The following is a 24,113-nucleotide window of genomic DNA, read 5'->3' as shown; positions in this document are numbered from 1 at the left end:
ATTGCCAGACACCACTTGGATCTGCTCAGATGCTCAAACACTTGACCAAAACTTTGTAGTTCTACATCAAAATGCAGTTTAAAGATAGTCTTCAGAGATTTTGAAGATGAATTACCAAGTTTTTACCTCCTGTTTTAAGAAAACCAAACCAAACCAAAGAGAGCAGTCACTTTCCTACAGCTCCACAGAGTATTTACAAGATTGAATCCTGGAAGATCTGTCAGAATTACTTAACCTATTATCTGGAGTAATTTTATTTTCATTTGTCTGCAAAATAATTGCAATTTGGGTTTTAATAGTGTTGATGTTGGATTGTTCTTCTGATAGTAATTGACCAAAAGGTTCAATTACTTCTTGAAGTAACAGTTTTAAGGAGGCTGCCAGATCATGTCATCATCATAGTGAAGAAATCATTGATAGGCAGCAATTGTGTGCACTAAAGAATTGCAAGGTTAATGAATCTGGACAAGGCCATATATATAAAATGGGCATGTCCTAAAGGAAGGTTCATGGGTCAATTAACTTGGCAAGTTAGTCTCCCAGACCAAGGTAAGACAGCTCAGGGGTAGTCACTTCTAAATTATGTCCCACCAAGCACATACCAGTACCACCACCTGCAATAGTTAAGTTCATCAGGACAGCTTGTAATGATCAGACTCACATGTGCTTTTTGTGTGTGTGGCTCTTCATTTTATTGATTTTTACATTTCTTTATTGACTAAAGATTTGGTTCTTTTGTGTCTTAGATTTCCCCTATGTCTTCCAAAATATTATTAATTTATCTGTAAAACGAAGGAATTTTGCATCAGGAATTATGCTAATAGCCTATAAATTATATTCAATGGATTGTATTTTCTTCTTGGTACATATTAACCTGCTATTCTGGTAAAAACATGAGCACCAGCATTTTTAAAATAGCACATCAAGTCTTCATTCATTTTGTCCCTTATAGAGATGGAAGAGAAAGATTTTTCTTTCTCTGAGTCTTCCTTTAAAATAGCTCTTAGAAGGGGCCATGCCCTTCATCAATCAATCATGGAATATCCCAAATTGAATGTGACTGTCATATTCTAAATTTGATGGAATGTGTGCATACCAAATTTTGTATATTTACAATTTGCTCAGAGTTCATTCAACCAGAGTTCATTATTTACATAAATAAACCCTCCTCTACCACAACTTTTTAATGACCATAAGGTGTCAGAACTCTCTGCCCAAATAACCATATAGGGAACTTAAAGGTAGAAATGGAAGAAAGATGCTTCTAAAAATCATCCTTAGGCAAGGAGGACCTGAGAAGCTGGGAGCTGAAACGTTGAATGATTCTGTTTGTGGAAACCAAGAGAATGTCTAATTCAGAGCACCAGGGAGCTATGAAGTAGGGATTTATATTGACAACAAGACAGAAAGAGCCCCAACACCCATAATGACTAGAATTTTGAAAAACAAAACATGGGGAACTAGGAGAAAAAAGGAAAGGTGACCTGTGTTTGATTCTGAGACTAAACGGAAGATACATAATTGCCCTACTTCTTAATAGAGTGTAACCTAGAATCCTACTTTTTTTGCAAAGTTTAATGACTGTTAGATGTTGCTTTGAAACATCTGACCACTAAAGAAGTATGGACCAGAAGAAAAAATGGTAGAATTAAGATGGCATTATGAAACATCTGGTTAAACATGACAGTTGTGTTTATATCCACTCTCTTAACATCTCGAAAAGAGCAGAAAAGGAATAAAAAGTGGATAAACCTATGAGGACAAATAGTACCATAGTAGAAACAACAGCAGACAAGAGGTGTCAGCATCGGTTTAGAAGTAAGTAAATGAGTGGTTACTCCTAGGCAAGTGCCTGCAGAGAACAAGGCAAACAGACAAGCCAGTTCATCTGACTGTAGGGCTGTAGAAAGATTCTAGACTGGGAAGGACTGGGTGCCTCTGTAGGTAGGGATGAGGGGTGGTCCTGACAGAGGAGGTTGGTTAAAATCTATGTAAGGAGGAATTAGATACTAGGTCTCTCCCCAGACCTCACAAAGCTAAGGGACTACCTCAGCCTCATTCTGATAGATGGCAAGAAGTTTCCTGTCTGAATAAATTGAACAGGATTTAGAGAAGTTCTGAACTTAGGGACGCCAGGCTCAGTGGAGGAGAGGGGTCTAGTACCATATTGAGACCAAGGATATTAAGTGAAAGTATAGATACTGAGGAGTAAGATTCCCCCCACCACCTACCCCAGACCCCTTCACTCTGAGGATTCTGGCAAGAAAGAGAAAACACTTTATGATCCTGACATTCTGGGATTCCCCACAGATGGCTACTCCCAACCTAATCACCCTGTACTGAAGTTCCCCATCCATGAAGCACTTATACAGAGCTTCCAAGGGCTGTTCACCCTTCAGTGTGAGTGGAGGGCCAACGATCCCTATACATTTGAGGAAGCCTTGGGCAAGGCCAAGACTAAGACAAATAGGAAAATTGGGGATTTAGAGGTAACAGGTGCAACACAAGGAACAATGCAAAAAATAAAACCATAAGTTATATACTCAGAGGCGGGATGCGATGTTGCATTCATAAAGTAAGAGCAACATGCTTTTAAAAGAAATATTACAAGAGCAAGGATAAGGATAAAGTAAGAGCAACATGCTTTTAAAAGAAATATTACAAGAGCAAGCTCTTGAAGATGGAAAACATGACAGCTGAAGTGAAAGATTCAATATCAGGCTTGGAAAATGAAGTAGAATACATTCATTCATTCAGCAAATATTATTAACTAGGTCCTTGGCATTGTTCCAGACAGTGGAAATATATCAGTGAGCAAAACAGATAAAGACCCCCAGCCTAGTAGCCCTTAAATTCTAGTGGGCGAGAGCATAAACACCACCATAATATGGAAGTTACATGATATGTTGGAAGGGATTGAGTGCTGGGGGAAAAAGAAAAAGCAGAGCATGGTAAGGAGAATCAAGAGTGCTTGGGGGCAGTGGTGGGGAGGTGAAGACAAGTTGAACTTTTAAATAAGGCCAGAGCTGGCCTCCCTTGAGAAGGTGACAACTGAGCAAAGATGCAGAGAGTGAGGAAGTCAGCCATCTGATGGCTGGTAGCAGATTATTCCAGGCAGACGGAGCAACTAGCACAAAGGCCCTGAGACAAGAGGGTGCCTGGCCTGTGTAGGGTCCAGCAGGGAGGCCAGTGTGGCGGGAGTGAGCAGGGGAGAGGACAGCGGGAGATGAGGCGGGGAGGAGACAGTATCAGACCACATAGGGCCATGAACGCTGTAGGAAGGACTTTGGCTTTTCTGCTCAGGGAAATAGCCACTGCAGAGTTTGAGCAGAGAAGTGACATGATCTGACTTTGGTCTTAAAAGGATCACTCTGGCTGCTGTGTTGAGAACTGGCACCTTGGTTGCAAGGATGTGTGCAATGCCATGCCAGCATTCTCTGTTTATACCTGAGTTGTTCCCTCTGAGCAGGCCTCTCTGTTTGCCGCTGTCCTCTTTTCTGAGAAATGGTCCCTCGCTTGCTCCTCTGTCAGTATGCTGTCTACCCGATATCCTCTACTGACTTCACCTCGCAGGTCCCAGCGTGTGTCCTTCGGCTCCCGCTCCTCTGGCCTCATATCCTAAAGCACGTAATGTCTGGCTGGTTCTACTTTTGTGTTAATATTGTCTGAAGCAGGGCCCCTTTTGGCTCCCTTGCTGTTTGTTGAACCTCTCAGGCATATGCAAATACGTACTAAGCACTTGTTTTTTAATATAACATTTAATTTTCTGCTTTCTGAAGCTTTGTCATCAGGCATAGTCCTTTACAAACGAAAGCTTTGTATGACTCTCGACAAACTCAACAGTTTAAGCTGCTTTAAACAAAGAGAAAACAGGAAAATCTGTCTTATACCTTAAATTCCAAATCTGCAGACCCTTGGTGGGAAAACCAACCAACAACCTCCTGCCACACATACACACAAACTTTTATGGAAGCATATCTATTTAAACCAAATATGCTTAGATTATAAGGAAAAATGCATGAATCATTTTTCCTTAAATCATTTTCCTCTGTAGTTTTCAATGCTTGTCCTTTGATGTTAAAAAATAGAGCCTAAGGGACTTCTGATAGAGTTGGTGATATAACTGCAGGTTCACAAAATTTCCTTCCCACAGAATTGTGTAAGATTAACAAATATCAAATGTAAAAATAACAAAGAACATGCCATCAACCCTGAAACCAAGAAAAGATTCCAACTTCATACCATCAACTTTGAGAAGTGTCATCCAAAAAAAGAAAACTTGGGCCAAATTGAAAGAAGATGCTTTTAAAAAATCGATATATTCTTCAAAGAGAAGAATGGAGCATGGAGAAGTACAAGGAGGAAATTCTGAAAAGTCGCTTTGCTTTTGAAGGTGCTACATTCAGTATAAAGGTGTACCAGAGGGAGGGCTTAGAATACCCCACACCTTCATTGGGGACTCTTTCTTTCATCAAGAAGACTTCCTTCACAAGCAAGAAGAGTAGGCAAGGTTTGCCATTTTTCTTGCCTCTGATATATCAATAAGTGGGTGTTAAATGAGGAAAGCATCTGCAAGCAATGATTATTACAGCCAAACCAAGGAAAAGCTCCACTAGACATGAAAAAGGAACACTTAGCCCCATAACAAGCCAAAAGTCTCCAATACAACCCAGATTTGGTGAAGCAGACCTCTGATGCACTTATTTCATAGGATGAAGTAAAGACCCCAATGGTAGTTACTTAAAGCCCCTGCACGCTGTCCTCTCCTCTTAGGCAACTAAATGACTGGATAAGGTATATAAACCACGGACACCAGTCCATATTATAGGTGGAAGAATAAAACAGTATCAGTTCAGGCACTGTCTAGGGGCAAATGGCAGACTGAGAAAGAATGGCTTACATTTACTAAACAGTTTTCAGGTCACACTGACAAGTGACAGAGGCAAAAAATCTGCACATAGGAAAAAAGAAAGTAGCACAATCGCGGGGAGCGGTGGCTCACGCCTGTAATCCCAGCACATTGGGAGGCCGAGGCGGGCAGATCTCGAGGTCAGGAGCTTGAGACCGCCCTGGCTAACACAGTGAAACCCTATCTGTACTAAAAATACAAAAAATTAGCTGGGTGTGGTGGTGGGCGCCTGTAGTCCCAGCTACTGGGGAGGCTGAGGCAGGAGAATGGCGTGAACCCGGGAGGTGGATCTTGCAGTGAGCCAAGATCGCGCCACTGCACTCCAGCCTGGGCGACAGAGTGAGACTCCATCTCAAAAAAAAAGAAAGTAGCACAACCCACAACCCAATAAAGAATAGACTTTCAAATAGTCATAACAGCCTATGCTTATTGAGCACTGACTACTCACCAGGCACTATTTTAGGTGTTGTTTAAGTATTATAAACTCCATTAATCCTCATAACACCACAAGGTAAGCACCATTATTATCCCCATTTTACAGCTAAGAAAACAAAGGCACAGAGGAGTTAGGAAGCTTGCCCAAGTTTACACAGTTCTTTTTTTCTTTTTCTTTTGAGACAGAGTCTCGCTCTGTCGCCCAGGCTGCAGTGCAATGGTGCGATCTCAGCTCACTGCAACATCTGCCTCCCAGGTTCAGGTGATTCTCCTGCCTCAGCCTCCTAAGTAGCTGGGATTACAGACGTGCGCCACCACACCTGGCTAATTTTTTGTATTTTTAGTAGAGATGGGGTTTCACCATGTTGGCCAAGCTGGTCTGGAACTCCTGACCTCGTGATCCGCCCACCTCGGCCTCCCAAAGTGCTGGAATTACAGGCATGAGCCACTGCGCCCCACCTGCGCAGCTCTTAAGAGTGGGACCAGGACTTGAAAACAGGCAGTCTGAGTCCAGAGCTTGTTCTCAACTACTCTGCTTTTATAACTCAAGAAACAGACAACATTTTAGGCAACTGCTTTTTACTTTCAAGGAAATTTAAGAGAATAGAAATGTATTGGCCATACACCTTTTCTTGAAAGCTACTGGGTGCGGGGTGGTGGGGGAGAACTCAGATCCAACATGGAAGAGTAATTTAAAAAGTCCCAGAATAGAGAACTGTTCAGTGGATACAGGGAATATCAAAGAAAAATATTCAGTTAATGTGCTCAACGAGTAAAAAAATTACTGCTAATCATTTGATGGGTCTGTAAGAGCATTTGGCAAAAATTAGCAGTAGGTTTATAGTAAATAAAGCAAATTTTAAAAACAAGGCAGTTACTAATGATAGGTAAAAACAAATACAATAAAGAAAGAACATTCATACTTCTTAGCACAGCAATGAACCAAACATATGTGTAATATATAACACAATGCAATATAACATATACATATCATGTGTAAATTATTCAATGTATAATAGAGTTAATATATGTAATGTGAACATACTTTATCATTGGGAAGATAGAGAAGAAGAAAGAATGATGGTGGGAGAGCTAAGTCTCCATCTTGTGTGATTTGGATAGTATCTAAAAGGATCAACCAAGAAATCATAGTATATGTAGTTTTTTTGGGGGGTATCTTTTTGGGGGGGGCGGTCAGGGTCTCACTTCCATCACCTAGGCTGGAGTACAGTGGTGCAATCTTGGCTCACTATAGCCTCAACTTCCTGAACTCAGGCAATCCTCCCACCTAAGTCTGCTGAGTAGCTGGGACTACAGGTGCACACCACCACACCCAGCTAATTTTTCTGTATTTTTAGTGGAGACAGGGTTTCGCCATGTTGCCCAGGCTGGTTTCGAACTCCTGGGCTCAAGTGATCCTCCCACCTCAACCTCCCAAAATGCTAGGATTACAGGCATGAGCCACTGCACCTAGCCATAATATTTATAAATATGACAGTAAATATGGAAGAAGCATCTAAAATAGTTTGTATGGAGGTAATAGTTCTACTGGAGGTAGGGAGGTGGGTTTAGAAGGGTGAAGAGAAGGGCTACTGTGTTTTTTATATGCATTTTTGTGCTGTTTGGTTTTTTCAACTATTAAAAACCTAAATAAGCCAACACAGATGAAATTATAAAGGTTGTCAAAAAAAAAGACCCCCTTGATGAAGTAGGTTTCTTGTAAAAGAAATAAACTACCGCTTAAAAAGTACTTATAAAATGTTTTTTTCAATTTGCTAAAGAATCTAACCGAAAACATTCTAATAGGAAGCTCTGTAAAACACTTCTTGAAAATTAAAGATTGATATCCTATATAGATGTGGCTCCAAGGAGTCTTAAATTCCTCCCAATAAAAAAAAAAAGCAACAAACAGTAGGAAACTTAAAAATGTGTTTTGTCTAAGAAACTAAATCACATACTTTCACCCTGTAATTGTATTTTTTTGGTTTTTCAAGATACTAAAGAAGGGAGCTTTATTTTTGCACTTGGGTGGAGGCGTAACCAAGCCATCTGTACAGTGGATTTGGCTACAAGGAAGGGAGCCATTTTGACTAAAAAGGGCTGCTGTACTGACGCCACATGAGATGACGAGTTAGTTTTTATTGCTTCATTGTCTTTAAACATTCTATTTATATGTGGACTCTAGATTACCATCACAAATTGCCCATGTGTCATGTTTCCCTTAAATATTATGGTTTTTCTTGACCCACTGGGGTCCCTTGATGATCTTCTTGCACGTAGTGTGCAAACAAATCTATATTGTGCAGCAGGCTGAAAAGGGAGAACACTGCAAGCACATGGTGTACTTTAGGAGTCCCCATGAGGACAAACCTAAAACAACTGAGTCAAATGAGGCACTGCGCAAGTTTTGCTGAGAGGAATTGGTGGGCACAGATGGGGATTTTTAAGAAGAAATGAAAGAAACCTGAGGGAGTCTGCAGAACCCATACTGTGGGCTTTGAACTAGAGGTTGAAAATCTTGGCTCTGAAAGCCCAGGGACTAGGGAGGGAAATAATACAATCAACCTAAGAGTTGGAACAGTTATTTAAGTAGCAGCAAACAATATACTGGGGCATGATGGCTATGTGTACAAGGAGTTCATCGAAGAAAGCAACTAGGGTTGTTTAGCATCTTGGAGACTGGTAGCAGAAAGGGGTTTTACACTTCCATATTGTGGAAGAAGGAGTAAAGTGGTGGTGGAGAGGATATATAGGGGAAGAGCCAGTGATTAAGTAAAGATCACACCAAATTTGTTTTTGCTTGAGAAGTTGAGAAATATGGGCACCTGACAAAGGTCCTGAAAAAGGTAAGTATCTCTGACTTTGCCATGCTTGGATGAAGTTGGCATTGAGACGTTTATAGTGTCATTGATTTCTGAGCACTGAAAAACTTTTAACAAAGTTTCACATGATATTACTACGTAATCTGATTTACCCTTTCTCCATGAATCCTTGAGAGTTTACGTAGTGCCACGCGAGAGTAGGTGCACAGGCTGTGTGTAAATCAGTTTGTAAATCCAAAGTGGCGTTACACCAGTGGCCAGCATGTATAATCTATGTAAAGTTAGGTTTCACAAGAAAACTATAGATGCTTATGGCATGATGTTCTGACTCATCTCACTTCCCTTCAGCATTCCTAAAATATTTATCCAAAGATATTTGCATTTTGGCTTTCTTCTTTTCATGACAGTAAAGTTAAAACAGGACTCAGCTTCAGGCTCAGCACACACTTCAGTGTAGAATAATGAGCAGCTAGACAGCTGAAACAAAATGACTGACGTGACTCCCCACGCCATCTGTTGGTTGCAGGTGGAACTGACATCCTTTGGCTCTGGCTGATTTTGTGCACGCTTGCAAGTTGCCTGGTTGAGTTTGTAAGTAGAGGAGCTGCTATAATGTCAAAGCCATCCACAACTCAGCCAGCCAACAGTATTTTCCTTTTTCTTTCTCTATTGTGAAGGTGTGGCGGGGCACCCTGGCCCGCATGCGGTACAAAAGAACCAAGGCAGCTCTGACTATACTCAGGTACTACCGGCGCTACAAAGTGAAGTCATACATCCACGAGGTGGCCAGACGCTTCCATGGCGTCAAGACCATGCGAGACTACGGGAAGCACGTGAAGTGGCCAAGCCCTCCTAAAGTTCTTCGCCGTTTTGAAGAGGCCCTGCAGACGATTTTCAATAGGTAAGGACGTGTTGCTGTGTGCTGCATCCATTTATGGTGGCAGTTAATACTATGCAAAGTCACAAGTCTGAGACCGTGATATTGGCTCAGCTATTTGCTGTTATGACATTTACCTTTACCTTATGTTTTCAGTTTTGTAGATTTGGCTTTCAAAGAATATCTGCTTACCCCTCAAAATAAAGGAACTGTCAATTTGTTTTTCCGGTAGCAGCTGACAGCAATGTGCCACAACCCCTGGACACAAGCCATAGTTAAGATAAGCTACTAGCATGCTGTTTCTACTTTCTTTTATTAGCTAAAAATAAAACCACCACACATAACTCAAACTAGAAAATCCATTAATCCTTTCAAAGCAGTGCTTCTCAATTCTGCTGCACCTTAGAATAACGAGGAGTTTAGGAAATATGCCAGCACCCAGGTTCTACCACCAGAGAGTCCTGTTTAATGGTGCTGGGGGGTGGGGCCCAGGCAGAGGTCCTCTTTTAAAGTTTCCCACGTGATTTTAAAGTGCAGCCAAAGGGGAAAATAACTGTTTTTAGAGTGAGCTGTCTTTTAAATAAATAAAAACCCATGTAAAATTTGGTACCTTTCCAACTGGTCTTTATTTTTTTATAACCTGCCCTGGGTCTGAGTGTGTAGTTATTTTCTCCTCGCTTTTTGAGCTTATTTATTGCCAGTATACACCAGATATATTTAGTTCTGTCTTAGATACAGCCATCTAGTCACATAAACTAAGCTACTTCTTCTCAAATAGTCATTTTATCATGATACTCCATAAAGAACACTTTCAACTAATTGATATGCTGAATGTACAAGAACTAATGTATAATTTTGTGCTGAATCGGATTTTACCTTCTTTAGATTTTGCTCTAAATATAATTGATGGAAGGTATCAAAAGAAAGAAAAATGCATGGAAGAAAACTCTTTAATATATATCTCATATGCTTTTTTTAAAAAAGAAATAATTGCTCACAAGAAAAGTACAGAATTATTGAAAACAAAAGTACCTCAACCTTCAGTTCTCAGATATAGTACTATAAATAATTAGTTTTTAATCTTGGCAGGCTTTTTACATATGCACATATGATATGGGCATTTTTTTCCTCTTTTTTACACAAGCAAGATTATATGTAGGCTATATGACTTTACTTAAAAATTAGTCTTGAAGATCTGTCCATGGCAATAAAGATCTGTGTAAGATTTTTAAGAGCTGCAGGAGATTGTTATTTATTTTGATTAGATTGCACTACAGCCTATACGGTCTTCTTTTTAGATTTTGAGGTTTTACTTGTGGCCTAGAATTGATTGATTTGTACAAAATTCAATGTACTTATTCAGCAAATACTTACTGAATGCCGCTGTGTTACAGGCACTGACCTAGGTTTTGGGGATATGGTGACAAACAAGAAAGATGTGAAAGACAGTCCCAGTCTTCCCAGGCCTTATAGTCAATGGCATTTGAAAATAACAGGTCTGCTACATTTGTTCTGTATATGCACACGTGCGTGCACACATGCATACTCTCAGGCACACACACACTGAATCTTGCCAGTTGTGTCCATCTAGTCCAGGGGTCTGCGAACTTCTTCTGAAAGGGCCAGATATTAAGTATTTTAGGCTTTGTAGGCTACAGATGGTCTCTGTCACATATTCTTCATTGTTTTGTTTTGGTTTTGTTAAATATGTAAAAATATAAAAACTATTCTTAGCTTGTGGGCAGTACCAAAACAGACCATTGGCCAGATTTGGCATAGGCTGTAGTTTGCCAACCCCTGATCTAGTCACCATCAGGAATTTTTTGATCTGTGGAATACAGAGAGAGAGATATTAAAGAATTCTACTGTGATTGTAGCATTCTTGTGTTTGTTTTTCTAAAATCTCAATGTACATCTAATCATGTTTAAGTTCACTCCTGTTCTTCACAGTAACTCTTTTTAATTGAGCCTTCTCCATGCCCAGCTTTGTCCCCTTTTCATGTCATTGAGGCTGGTGATTTTTATGGCTGCAGCTGTTGTTGGCTACACGTATTTATAGACAGCAGTTTGCTTGATTAGGATGAGAAGCATGGGTGACTTTCTCCATGGTTGTGTAGGTCAGGTCCTGACTCCCCCAGTGTGCTTCTGTGGCCTTTGGAGTCAGTCAGGGACAGACCTTGTCCTGAGCCACTGTGGGCAGTGAAGACAGGACAGGCTGACCAGGTTTGTAGACTGGAAACAGACCAGTAGACAGAGCAAAGATGTCTCTCCACTAGTCATGAAATTTGGAGACCAAGGGCTGATTCGAGAAGTTGCTTAGGAAGCCACTGAGTATTGTAAGACCCACCTGGCACAGGGTCCCTGACTTTGACCACCAACTGCTCTAAGCCTGTCACTCTTCTAGTCTCTTCTGGAATGATCTTAGGACAGTCTGTCTTGTTGGAGTGTTGTTTGTCCACAGGAAGTAAAGAAGAGGATTCCACTGTTCTATTGAGCCATTACTTCTTCACGGTTGTTGCTTTGCCAGCCTACTATCTCCTACATGTGACCTGCCTCACTGCAGCCAGCCATTCCATGTGCAGGGAACAGGCACAGCTCTCATCTTAAAATCCTTCACCTCCTGCCCTTGCTACCAGTCCCTGCCACTTCAGTCTTCAGGATTCTCATCTATGCCTGAGGGGTTCTCTCCTTCCACTGAGTGCTCTGCCCTGAGTTAGCCACTTCCCCATCAGCTGGATCCCATCTGCTTTGTATCTTCAGAAAGTCATTACACTTTCTACTTCATTGACATCATTCCCATTTTCTGGTGTTGTTATAAATTTTTCCTCATTTTTATATTTATTTGGTTATTTCACTGGGAATTTTCCATTTTGGTTAAATCTCATTCTATGGAAACACGTTTGAGAACAACTGGCCTTGATTATTCATCTGATTAAAAGGAAGTTCTCGGTTTGCTTCCAACCTCTCTGCTTCAAGCTCCTGTGTCAGAAAAGAGGATATAAGCATCGTGTAGAGAGCTAGGATGCTGCCAAGAGCATAAGAGAACTTGTACCTGTTTCTTCCCAATCAGGAACAGGTTATTTTTGGTTTAAGCTTTCAGTTGCTTAGCCAAAAAATCTTGGAGTTGTCCTTAAATCCTCTCTGGCCCCCAGATCTAATCCATTGTCAAATTCTATTTGTTCTTTTTTCAGAAATATCCAGAACCAACACTTATCTCCACCTCCACCTCCACCTCCCTGATCCAAGCCACCTTGCTGTAGCACGTGTGTTACGGAAATAGCCATCTAACAGGTCTTCCTGTTCCCAGCCTACAGCAACCACAATGATCCTTTTAAAGCATGAGTCGGGTCGTGTCCTGTATTCCAAATCTTCCAATGGCTTCTCGTCTCATTCAGAGGAAAGGCCAAAGTCCTGATCATGGTCTCTTGGCTCTGTGGATTCTGACCCTGACTCTCCCAGCTCCTTACACTGCTCCTCTAACGCACCAAGCAAGCTCACATCCCAGAGCCTTTGCACTTGCTGTGTTCTCTTCCTGGAACACTCTGGCTCAGGTCTCCATATGACCAGCTCCCTCACGTCCTGTAGGTCTCTGCTCATCTATCCTTATCAGTGGTGCCTGCCCAGACCACCCCATATAAACCACCCTATATAAACCACACCTGCTCCTCCTTCCCTCTTGCACACTCCCTGTCCTCCTTGCTTTACCTTCACCATCCTACATACTATATGTCTACTCATATATTTGCTGTCTGTCACTCCTCTCCAGAACGCAAGCCCCTAGCAGAAAGGACCTTTGTTTAACTTATTACTGTGCCCCCACTGCCTAGAACAGCACCGGGAGTTTAGCAGGCACCTAGAAAACCTTCGTCGAATGAATGAATGATGAATCCAATTTTCTATGCCCTAAATATAAATATTATGAGAGCCCATGTATCACTAAGTTCTAGTTGCTTTCAAAACACACAAACAACAAAGCAAGTTTTAGAAAAGATCTGTCTACATAAAATGATATGTATTTTAGCAACTTCTGTGTGTATTTTGGAGACATTTTACTTTTTTTAGCATGCCAGTACTTTGATTTCATTCTACTTAATGACAGCTTCAGTTATTTTTGAGAATGCATGGAGCCCAGGCACGGTGGCCCATGCCTGTAATCCCAGCACTTTGGGAGGCCAAGGCAGGCAGATCACTTGAGGTCAGGAGTTCAGGACCAGCCTGGCCAACATGGCAAAACCCCGTCTCTTATAAAAATACAAAAATTAACCAGGCATGGTGGTGCGCACCTGTAATCCCAGCTACTCAGGAGGCTGAGGCAGGAGAATCACTTGAACCTGGGAGGCAGAGGTTGCAGTGAGCTGAGATCATGCCATGCACTCCAGCCTGGGAGACAGAGGGAGACTCAAAAAAAAAAAAAAAAGAGAGAGAGAGAGAATCCATGTGATTGCATTTCTAAAGTCTAAACATGTTGTCTATTTACTTGTAGATGGAGAGCATCCCAGCTCATCAAGAGCATTCCTGCCTCAGACCTGCCCCAGGTCAGGGCAAAGGTTGCAGCCATGGAAATGCTGAAGGGTCAAAGGGCTGACCTCGGGCTCCAGAGGGCCTGGGAGGGCAACTATCTTGCTTCAGTAAGTCCAAAGGAACAATGTGAAATCTACTCCTACTTCCTCTACAGAAAAAAGAAAAGAACATTTCTCCAGAGAATTTGCAGAAAGGATAAAACACCTTTAGAAACTAAATAATTTCTATGAGATACTAAAACATTTGATTGCTTCTAAATGTACAGTGTTTGATGTTTGTCCCATTTTAAAAAGGGTTCTCTGTGTTGTATCCATATATATTAAATACACTCTATAACCTGGCCTTTGACACTTAAACCTTTCCTTATATCATTCAGTGATAATTTTTAAATTACTATCTTTATATTAATTATTCCCAGACCTACACTTTTTCCTCTCTCTCATTCCTTATTTTACAATTTTTATAGGACCTTTGATGTTACAACAGCCGTTAGTAACTTACCATCTGGGGTGAGGAGATAAAGAGCGCATGTGTGAAACTATATAAGGATAGTTATAAAGCAGTACACTGAAAGACTGCCTTTCCTTCTACAATGCTAAGCATACTCATTTTGTCTTGTTTCCTTTTTCTTTCAGAAGCCAGATACACCTCAGACCTCAGGCACTTTTGTCCCTGTTGCTAATGAATTGAAACGGAAGGACAAATACATGAATGTCCTCTTTTCCTGTCATGTCCGTAAGGTAAGGCAAGCTTGAACCAGATGATCTTGGAAAGGAAAGACTGATTCAGATGAAACTCACTTAAGTAAGCCTGTAATAAAACATAACAGTAGGTACATAACTAGCTTTATCATCAGTGCACTAGACCTGTCTGTGCTGAGGCATTGTAGGAATGGCTGAGGTGACTACAACTTTACAGTTAGGCTATAAAGCCTTCTTTAGGGAAGTGATAACCATTTCTTTTTTTTTTTTTTTTTTTTTTTGAGATGGAGTTTTACTCATGTTGTCCAGGCTGGAGAGCAATGGCGCAGTCTCGGCTCACTGCAACCTCCACTTCCCAGGTTCAAGTGATTCTCCTGTCTCAGCCTCCCAAGTAACTGGGATTACAGGCATGCACCACCACGTCTGGCTAATTTTGTATTTTTAGTAGAGACACAGTTTCACCATGTTGGTCAGGCTCGTCTCAAACTCCTGATCTCAGGTGATTCACCTGCGTCAGCCTCCCAAAGGGCTGGGATTCCAGGACTGAGTCACCATGCCCAGCCAATTTCTTTTTAAAACTAGAAGAAAAAAAAAACTAGATAGCAGGGACCTCTTTGAAGTCAGGGATTTGTATTTCACTGCATGTGTATCTTTCATAGCAGCTGTATGTATATCACTGCATGTGTATCTTTCACAGCAGCTGTATATCTGCTTTATATTTAATGGTCATTTAGTACTTTTTATACCTACATTATTTCTTTTTTTTTTTTTTTTTAGATGGAGTCTTGTTCTTCGCCCAGGCCGGACTGCCCCAGTGCAATCTCGGCTCACTGCAAGCTCCGCCTCCCGGGTTCACGCCATTCTCCTGCCTCAGCCTCCTAAGTAGCTGGGACTACAGGCGCCCGCCACCACACCCGGCTAATTTTTTGTATTTTTTAGTAGAAATAGGGTTTCACCGTGTTAGCCAGGATGGTCTCGCTCTCCTGACCTCGTGATCCACCTTCCTCAGCCTCCCAGAGTGCTGGGATTACAGGCGTGAGCCACTGCGCCCGGCCTATACCTACATTATTTCCATAAAACAGGGTTTGGGAGAGGAAGAACTCAGTTTAAAAAAAAAGGAATAGGGCATATTGAGATTTGGAAGGTGAGGGAAAAGTTACATGCTGTGAATATATTTGCTTGTCTCATGCAGGATACTTGGGCTGCTATTTACCTGAAGATGATAACAGTTGGGCAAATGGAAGTTGGGAAATGGAAGGCAAAGGACGTAGATAGTCTTAAAAAAAAAAAACCTTAAAATACTTGTTTAGAAGAACACAGAACAATTGAAACTATCATTAAAAGAGTATTTTGTAGAATTATCCAAATACATTTTAAAATATTAAAGAAATTGTAATTTTTTTAAAATATTGACTTGGTTGATCCAAGAAGAGACAGTAACGTAAATATGGCAATAGACAAAGGAGGAATTAAGAAAATTATCAAAGAATTACCTCATTACAAAGGCCCAAGTTTAGGTGATTTTACACGTGCTTCATTTCAGATCTTTTAAAAAATAATAATTACAGTATTATTCAGATCAAAATAATGAAGTCTGATTTTTCAGCTATAAAAATTTGGCAGTCTTTAAAGTGTGGATAATAACCAATGTTTGTAAGGATATAAGAAGACATTTTTGGTAGGAGTATAAGATATAGTCTAAAAATTTAGAGTGGACAATTTGGCAATATCTATCAAAATTTAAAATTCTCATACCACTTAATCTAAGAATTCCACAACTCATATTTACCCTACAAATATATCTGCACAGATACCCAGAGAGAAAGATATACAGGTTTGTACATTGTAACAGCCAGAAAAACTGGAAAAAACGTGAATATGTATCAATAGGTAATTAGATTAATCAATTGTATATGTATACAGTAATATACAGTGATATTATTTAAATGAGCAGGAGGCCAGGCGTGGTGGCTCACGCCTATAATCCCAGCACTTTGGGAGGCTGAGGCAGGTGGATCACGAGGTCAAGAGATCAAGACCATCCTAGCCAACATGGTGAAACCCCGTCTCTACTAAAAATACAAAAAAAATTAGCTGGGTGTGGTGGCATGCACCTGTAGTCCCAGCTACTCAGGAGCCTGAGGCAGGAGAATTGCTTGAACGCAGGAGGCGGAGGTTGCAGTGAGCCGAGATCGTGCCACTGCACTCCAGCTGGGCAACAGAGCAAGACTCCATCTCAAAAAAAGAAAAAAGTGGGAAAAAGATATATGTGGGGAGAAAAGGACAAAATATGTGAAACAGTGGTTTTCAAGACAGTGGACATCAAGCAAGGAAAGACAGTGTTCCCTGAAATATGAAGGAAAAAATGAGGTGATGAGCCCTGCAATTTGCCAGTTTTCTGTCTTGAGAGACTTTCCAGTCCCAGGATGAGCAGGCAGGGAAGCCCAGGCAGAGCCCAGTAGACAAAGACAAAGCTTTTCAATAGTGAGAGAGCGACTAAGGCAGCTAGAATTTGCAGAGCAGAGTATCAGAGAGGAGAGAGTTGCACAGAGAGAAAACTCTGAAGATCTGTAAAGGGTTCACTTTGTTCATCTGAGTACTGATCAGCACATACATATGTGTGTATGAGGAAATAACTCAAGGCTGGGAAACCACCCCAAAAGGATTATAGGCAACAATACCCAGTACTCACACAGGGTTGCAATTAGTGCCTGTTCACACCAGCCAGATTGGAAAACCTTGTGATTTATGAGGCACTGAATAGAGCACTGACAAGAGACTGCCTCAGTAGAGGGTTATAACTAGCCCTTGACCAAACACTGTTCTGATCCTACCTAATAAATCTTGAAAGCACAACCAGAGATGATCAAACTGTTCCCAAGTAACCTAACCAGAACAAAGCTCAAAAATGTTTATAGGAATACAAAAATATCCCGCTCACAGAAGGTAAAATTCACAACATATGACATCCACTCAAGTTTCCAAGCATACAAGAGACTACAACTCATAAGGAGAGAAAAAAATTAATCATTCAAACTGACCCAGAACTGATATAGATTATAGAATTAACAGACAAGGTCATTAAAATAATTATTATGATTATATTCCATATCTTCAAAAAGTTAGAGGAAAGATTGAACATGTTAAATAAACACATGGAAGATTTTTTTAATGACCTGCATGAAGTTGTAGAGATGAAAAATACAATTCCAGGGAGGAAAAAACATACTCAATGGGATCAACAGCAGATTAGTCTCTGCAGAAGAAAAACTAGTGAATTTGAAGATACAGCAATAAAAACTACCCAAAATTAAACACAGAGAGAAAAATAAAAGGCTAAAACAAAGCATCAGGAAGTTGTTAGATAACTTCCTGTGGCCTAATAGAGGAGCAGTTGAAGTCTCTGAGGGAGAGGAGAAGAGAGAAATGAACAATATTTTCTAAAATAATGGCTGATATTTCCCCAAAATTTGATGAAATGTTAAACGCACAGATCCAAGAAGCTCAACAAACACTAAACACAAGAAACATGAAGTAAACTATACTAAGGTAAATTGTGATTAAATTGCTCAATACCAGTAATAAAGAGAAAAAACACACAGAGGAACAAGGAAAGGATGCATCCAATTTCTTGTCAGAAGCAATGCAAGTAAGGAAACACTGGAGTACTTTAAAGTACTGGTGAAAAAACAGCAACAACTTAGAATTCTATACCCAGCAAATATATCTTTCAGAAACCAAAGTGAAATAAAGACTTTTTCAGACATATCTGAAGATAAACACTATAGGAAATATTAAAGGAAGTCATCTAAACAGAAGGAAAATTATACCACATGAAAATGTGGACATGCACCAAAGAATGAAGAGCAAGGGAAGTGGTAGCTACATAGACAAATACATGTCTTTTCTTACTTAAATGTCTTTAAAAGATAATTGACTGTATACCAATATTTATGGCAGCATTATTCATAATAACCAACAGGTGAAAGCAATTGAAGTGTCCATCGATGGATGAATGAATAAAGAAAACGTGGTATAGACCAGGCATGGTGGCTCACGCCTGTAATCCCAACACTTTGGGAGGCCGAGGCGGGTGGATCACTTGAGGCCAGGAGTTCGAGACCAGCCTGGCCAACATGGTGAAACCCCGTCTCTACTAAAAATACAAAAATTAGCCGGACATGGTGGTATGGGCCTGCAGTCTCAGCTGCTCAGGAAGCTGTGGCATGAGAATCACTTGAACCCAGCAGGTGGAGGTTGCAGTGAACTGAGATCACACCACTGCACTCTAGCCTGAGCAACAGAGTAAGACTCTGTCTCAAAAAAAAAAAGAAAAAGAAAATGTGGTATAGCCATACAATGGATAAAAAGCCATAAATACATGCCATAACCAAGGTGAACCTTGATATTATACTAAGAGAAATAACCAGATACAAATGGATAAATATTGTATGATCCCACTTCTATAAGGTACCTAGAATGATCTGATTCTTAGAGACAGAAAATAGAATGGTAGTTCTAGGGGTTGGGGAAAGAGAGGACTGGGGAGTTATTGTTTAATGGGTATAGAGCTTCAGTTTGGAATGATAAAAGTTCTTGAGATAGATAGTGGTGATGGCTGCACAACAATGTGAATGTGCTTAATGCCAATGAAGCATTGACCTATACACTTAAAAATGATCCAAATCGAGAATTTTGTTATGTGTATTTTGCCAGAATTTTTTAAATGAAAAATCACAATTGGCTACTTAAACGGAAACAATGATAAAGTAGTGTAGAGTTTATAATATATGTAGAAGTAAAATTTATGATAACAATAGCACAAAGATGGGGGAAATGGAAATATACTATTGTATGGTTTTTATACCATAAAGTGATATAATGTCAGTGACTGTGATATGTTATAAATGTATTCTGCAAATCCTAGAAGAACCACTGAAATGGCAATACAAAAAGTTATAACTAATAAACCAACAAAGGAGAAAAATGAAATTTTTTTTAAAAATCTCAATGCAAAAGAAGCAGAGAAATGTGGAAAAGGGAACAAAGAACAAATGGGACAAATAGAAAACAAATTGAAAATGATAAATTTAAACCTAACTGTACTGATAATCACATTAAATGTCAATGGTCTAAATACACCACAATTAAAAGGCAAAGATTATGGCTTCTTAGCATGTGGATGTGTGCACCAACCCCAAAGCTCTCCAAACCCCATAATTTTGAGTTTATGGTGGTTGTATTACACAGGCATGGTTGATGAAATCATTGGCTATGTGTAATTAACTTAATCTCCAGTCCCTCTCCCTTCCATGAAGCTTAAGGGGTGGAGCTGAAAATTCCAACCCTCTAATCATGCCTTGGTCTTTCTGGCAACCAGCCCCAATCCTGAAACTATCTAGGAGCTCCTAGTCACCAGTTACCTGATTAGCAGATAGAAACTCTTATGTTGGGAATCTGGGACTAAGACTAAATAAATATCATAACAAAAGGTGATTCTATAACCTCTGTCACTCATAAAATCACAGGAGTTTTGAGAGATTTGTGTCAGGAACTGGGATGATGAGCAAATATATATATATTTCTTATATCACAATCAGTGTTTGAACAGTATAAGGAAGAAGAAAGAGGTCAACTCAACGTGATAGAGGCTTGTTTTTTTGTTTTGTTTTTTTGAGACAGTCTTATTCTGTCACCCAGACTGGGGTGCCATGGCATAATTTCAGCTCACTGCAACCTCCGCCTCCTGGGTCAAGCGATTCTCTTGCCTCAGCCTCCCCAGTAGCTGGAATTACAGGTGCACACACCATGCCTGGCTAATTTTTGTATTTTTAGTACAGACAGAGTTTCGCCATGTTGGCCAGGCTGGTCTCAAACTCCTGACCTCAAGTGATCTGCCCGTCTAGGCCTCCCAAAGTGCTGGGATTACAGGCATGAGCCACCTGCCCAGTCATCAGTGTGATAGAGGCTTTTTAACAAAATAGAGAGCAGCTGGTTACAGTTAGAATGAAATAAATGTCATCAAGGAAAGACTGCTGGCAGTATCTTGGGGTGGGTTACCACACTCCAGAGTTTAGTTCTGAACTCTGAGATTTAGAAACTCTATTTTATAAGTATACCTAGAGTTGATCAGACTATCAAGAAAAGACTTTTGCTAACCAGATTCACACACCCACGCAAGAAATGTATAAGCTATAATGTCAGTTTGTAAATATAACAAAGGAATGTACCATGTCAGTGAGTCCTCATATTCACTCTCTAGTATACTTTAGTACCAAGCGGCTGGGAAATCAAATTAGTAATCAGAGCAGTTGATCAAAGACAGTAGGATGGTTTTAAGAATTAGGTCATTTACTAAAGAAACCCTTGATGTCTCTGTCTTTCCAGCAATGACAATTTTATGTCTGACAGAGAACATGTCTTTACCTGGGTCCTGCTGGATTAAAAACTGAAGCATTCTTATTCATGTCCCTGTATTTCCAAGTTCAAAGCAAAATACTCTTTGTTCACCCTGTAGCTTAAATACGACTTTAGAAACTTCAGTCCCAAGGCTATGCCAAGGTAAACTTGATAGGATTTCAGTAAAGCCCTCTTCTTTATGCTTAGATTCTCTCTGAAACAGCCACTTTCCATTAACCACGTTATAAAATGTCCTTTGAGGTGAAAGACTTCTGTAAATAGCTACTTTCACCCATAATGTGTTTTCTCCTTGTCTGCCTCTCCAGATGAACTTTTATCTGTGGCCCCCGTGGTACTGACTAAACCTAAAGACAGAGATCACTTGTAGTGTTTAGGGAAAAACAAATGCTAGGAATTTTTTTCTTTGGTTGAAGATTTTAGTTTTGGATAATAGAAGAAACAAGATGAGGGTTTATCTAATGCTGAGTCTATAATCTAGTTTTTCTATTACTGTATGAATTTAAGTGGAAGAAAAGAGTGCTTTTATGCCATAATTATAAGTCTGGAATTTCCATCTATATGTAGAATTTTTTCCTTTGCCATTTTGATATAGCTAAATTAATGCAATCTAAGGCTTTTACTTTGTTACCTGATGTCCTTCCCACTCAATTCATATTTTGAGGATAATTTAAGCTGCTGAAACAGAAGGTAAAGATTTGTGATGTGTTCTCTTTAGAAATTACATTTTTTGCATATAAAAATGTAATATTTCCAAACAGTGTTTTCATACAGTTGCTGCTTTGAGGTTTTTGTTTGTTGTTTTTAGATTAACTCGGGAACATATAAAAAGGACATGGGACCTACTTGTTTCGACTCTGGAATGACCTTATGAAATTATGTAACAAGTTTTTTTAAATCATATTCTTTTGCCCTACACTCATATGTTTTTCAGCATGATTCCACCAAAGATGACGTGCATGACTTTTACTTATTATTGTTTCCTTTCTTTCATATATATATATATATTTTTTTTTTTTTTTTTTTTTTTTACACAGAGAGGGTCGTCTTCTGTTGCCTAGGCTGTCACTGCAGCCTCAAACTCCTGGGCTCAAGCAATGCTCTTGCCTCAGCCTCCCAAGTAGCTGGGATTAGCTATTATTCAGTGCCTATTTCAGATATTCTCTATGAACTCTAAGACTGATACAAGTGATAGTAAGTGTTCTTCACCATGGGTTTTACAGAACCAGTGTTCTATTGAATATTAGTAGGTGCTGAAAAAGGGTTTCATAGTTAAACGTATTTTGGAAATACTGGGTTAAACATGCTCTTTAAGTGCAGAATTCTCAGAGCCTTTAATATATTCGTGGGATGTGAATATCCCTAGTGGAGGCTGTGGTTTGCAGTATTTCTCAAACCAACTTATCCATGGAACCCTTACTTTCACAAAACCTCACATAAGGCTGGAACAGAACAGCTTAGAAAAATGCTGCTATGGAAGCTCTTCACTCACTCTGTTTCAAGTTTTCTGACAAGTGCCAATCCTCTGTTGTAGCAAAAACTGTTGCTACGTAAAGTCATTTGACTAAGGGTAATAATTATTCCACCATATAGATTCTATTTTACTCTTAATTACAGACACCATTTTTGTCAAGTTGAAGATTGAAAAAATGTGCTTTGGTTATAAAGGAAATGCTTAGAGAATTGACTGATTTCTAAAATTATGGGGCAAAGGGGAGAAGATTGAATAAAATTCAAACTAAAATTTAAATTTTAGTTTGCTGTATCCTCCCTATAGCAATATATCCTGCTATGTTCCATCCTGCCAATCTTAATTTAGTTAGCTAAATAGCCTACCGAAGCTAACAAAGTTTTCAAATTGATCTCTAACTTCCTTGTTTGCATCTTGGAAATAAGAATTTGAAAGAGGGAATGGGGGATATGGATCACAACTATGCCTTCTTTTCTAGTTGAGGAGGGCGTTTTAAGTTTTTGTTTGTTTGGTTTGCATTCTTTTTCCTTCTAGTTACTGAAAAACATGACATCGTAGTGGTTCAAAAATTTTTAGTGCTAGGTACATTGATTAAAATAGTATCCAACTCTAGCTGGATGTGGTGGCACATGCTGGTAGTCCCAACAACTCACTGCGTGAGCCACTACACTCTATCTTGGGTGACAGAGTGCGACCCTCATCTTTTTAAAATACATATGTGTTTATTACCCAAGTCTAAGTAGCTAAGTACTTACTTATAAAATGTCCTGTGGTTAATTCTGCTCTTAGGAAAAGATTTACCTGAACATGTGAATCTTCTCTGAATTTACCTGAACATGAGCCTCTATCTAATAAAGTAGCATTCTACACACACACACACACACACACACACACACACACAATTTCTCCCAATCTCATTATCTAGTTTATTTTCTTTATATCATTATATGAAATTATTTTTACTTATTAGTTTCCTATATGTCTCATCCCTATATACTAGTCTAAGATTCTTATTATAACCAAGGGCTTCATATTATTTCTTTGTATAATTGGGTTATTTGCCTTTTAGTTATTGATTTCTATTAGTTCTTTACATAGTCCAGATACAAGTCCCTTTTCAGATGTATGATTTTCAAAGTTTTTCTCCCATTCTCTGGATTTGCCTTTTTACTTACTTGATGGTGTCTGAGTTACATATGTTCAGTCCTTTAATTCTATGGTTTTCTTGTTTTCCATGTTCAGTTGTAAAATTTCAATTGCCAAATTCCACAAATCTGGACACAACTACTCCTTTTAAATCCTTATTGCATCCAGTAGAGTGGCCATACATGGTTCATATCTATTAAAGAATTTGTCTTCACAATCAGCCAACTTGATTTCATTATTGATGAGATACTATGATTTACTGGTTTGTTCTCTTACAGGTAAATCGATTTAGTAAGGTGGAAGACAGAGCAATTTTTGTCACTGACCGTCACCTATATAAAATGGATCCCACTAAACAGTACAAGGTGATGAAGACTATCCCTCTATACAATGTAAGTCCTCTGTGCTTCTCTCTGGATAAAGATTCTTAACCTGGTGCTCATGGACCACTAATAGGTCAATAGACTGAAGCTCTTTGGAGCTTTAGGATGCCCATGAATTCCTGAAATTTTATGTGTCATATGTTTTGTAGAAATGTACAGTTTTCTAAAAGGAGGATCCAAAGTTTCCAAGAGATAAATGCAGACGTTTTTTAAAGTGTAAGGACTACGGATTCTTTGTGATCTTTCTCTATTCCTGATCCACTGCTTAAGTGCACTGGTGTATAATGCATTTTCTTATTTGTTTTCATAAGGTTTGTTTTTATATGGAAATGGAATTAGGTAGAAAATCGGTAGGGGATTACTTAAAATATTACTTTTTCTCTTTTAAATGTAAAATGTATGCTGCTTCCAGAATTCTCTTCACCATATAT

General features: G+C 39.5%; 1 protein-coding gene across 6 annotated transcripts in view; it reads left to right on the top strand.

Moving 5' to 3' along the window:
- Nucleotides 1–24,113, top strand: part of MYO1D (myosin ID) — a 382,230-nt gene that overhangs the window by 205,670 nt on the left and 152,447 nt on the right. For all 6 annotated transcript variants that reach the window (XM_017950496.3, XM_017950498.3, XM_017950499.3 and 3 more), the window contains 4 exons: nt 8,844–9,067; nt 13,527–13,671; nt 14,200–14,304; nt 23,578–23,691. In XM_017950496.3, the coding sequence (XP_017805985.1) occupies nt 8,844–9,067; nt 13,527–13,671; nt 14,200–14,304; nt 23,578–23,691 (588 nt within the window). The remainder of the gene's footprint in view (nt 1–8,843; nt 9,068–13,526; nt 13,672–14,199; nt 14,305–23,577; nt 23,692–24,113) is intronic.

This window comes from Papio anubis, chromosome 17, assembly GCF_008728515.1.
Source record: "Papio anubis isolate 15944 chromosome 17, Panubis1.0, whole genome shotgun sequence".
In the NCBI taxonomy this organism is placed as follows: domain Eukaryota; kingdom Metazoa; phylum Chordata; class Mammalia; order Primates; family Cercopithecidae; genus Papio; species Papio anubis.
This window is presented reverse-complemented; position numbering and strand designations above follow the sequence as displayed.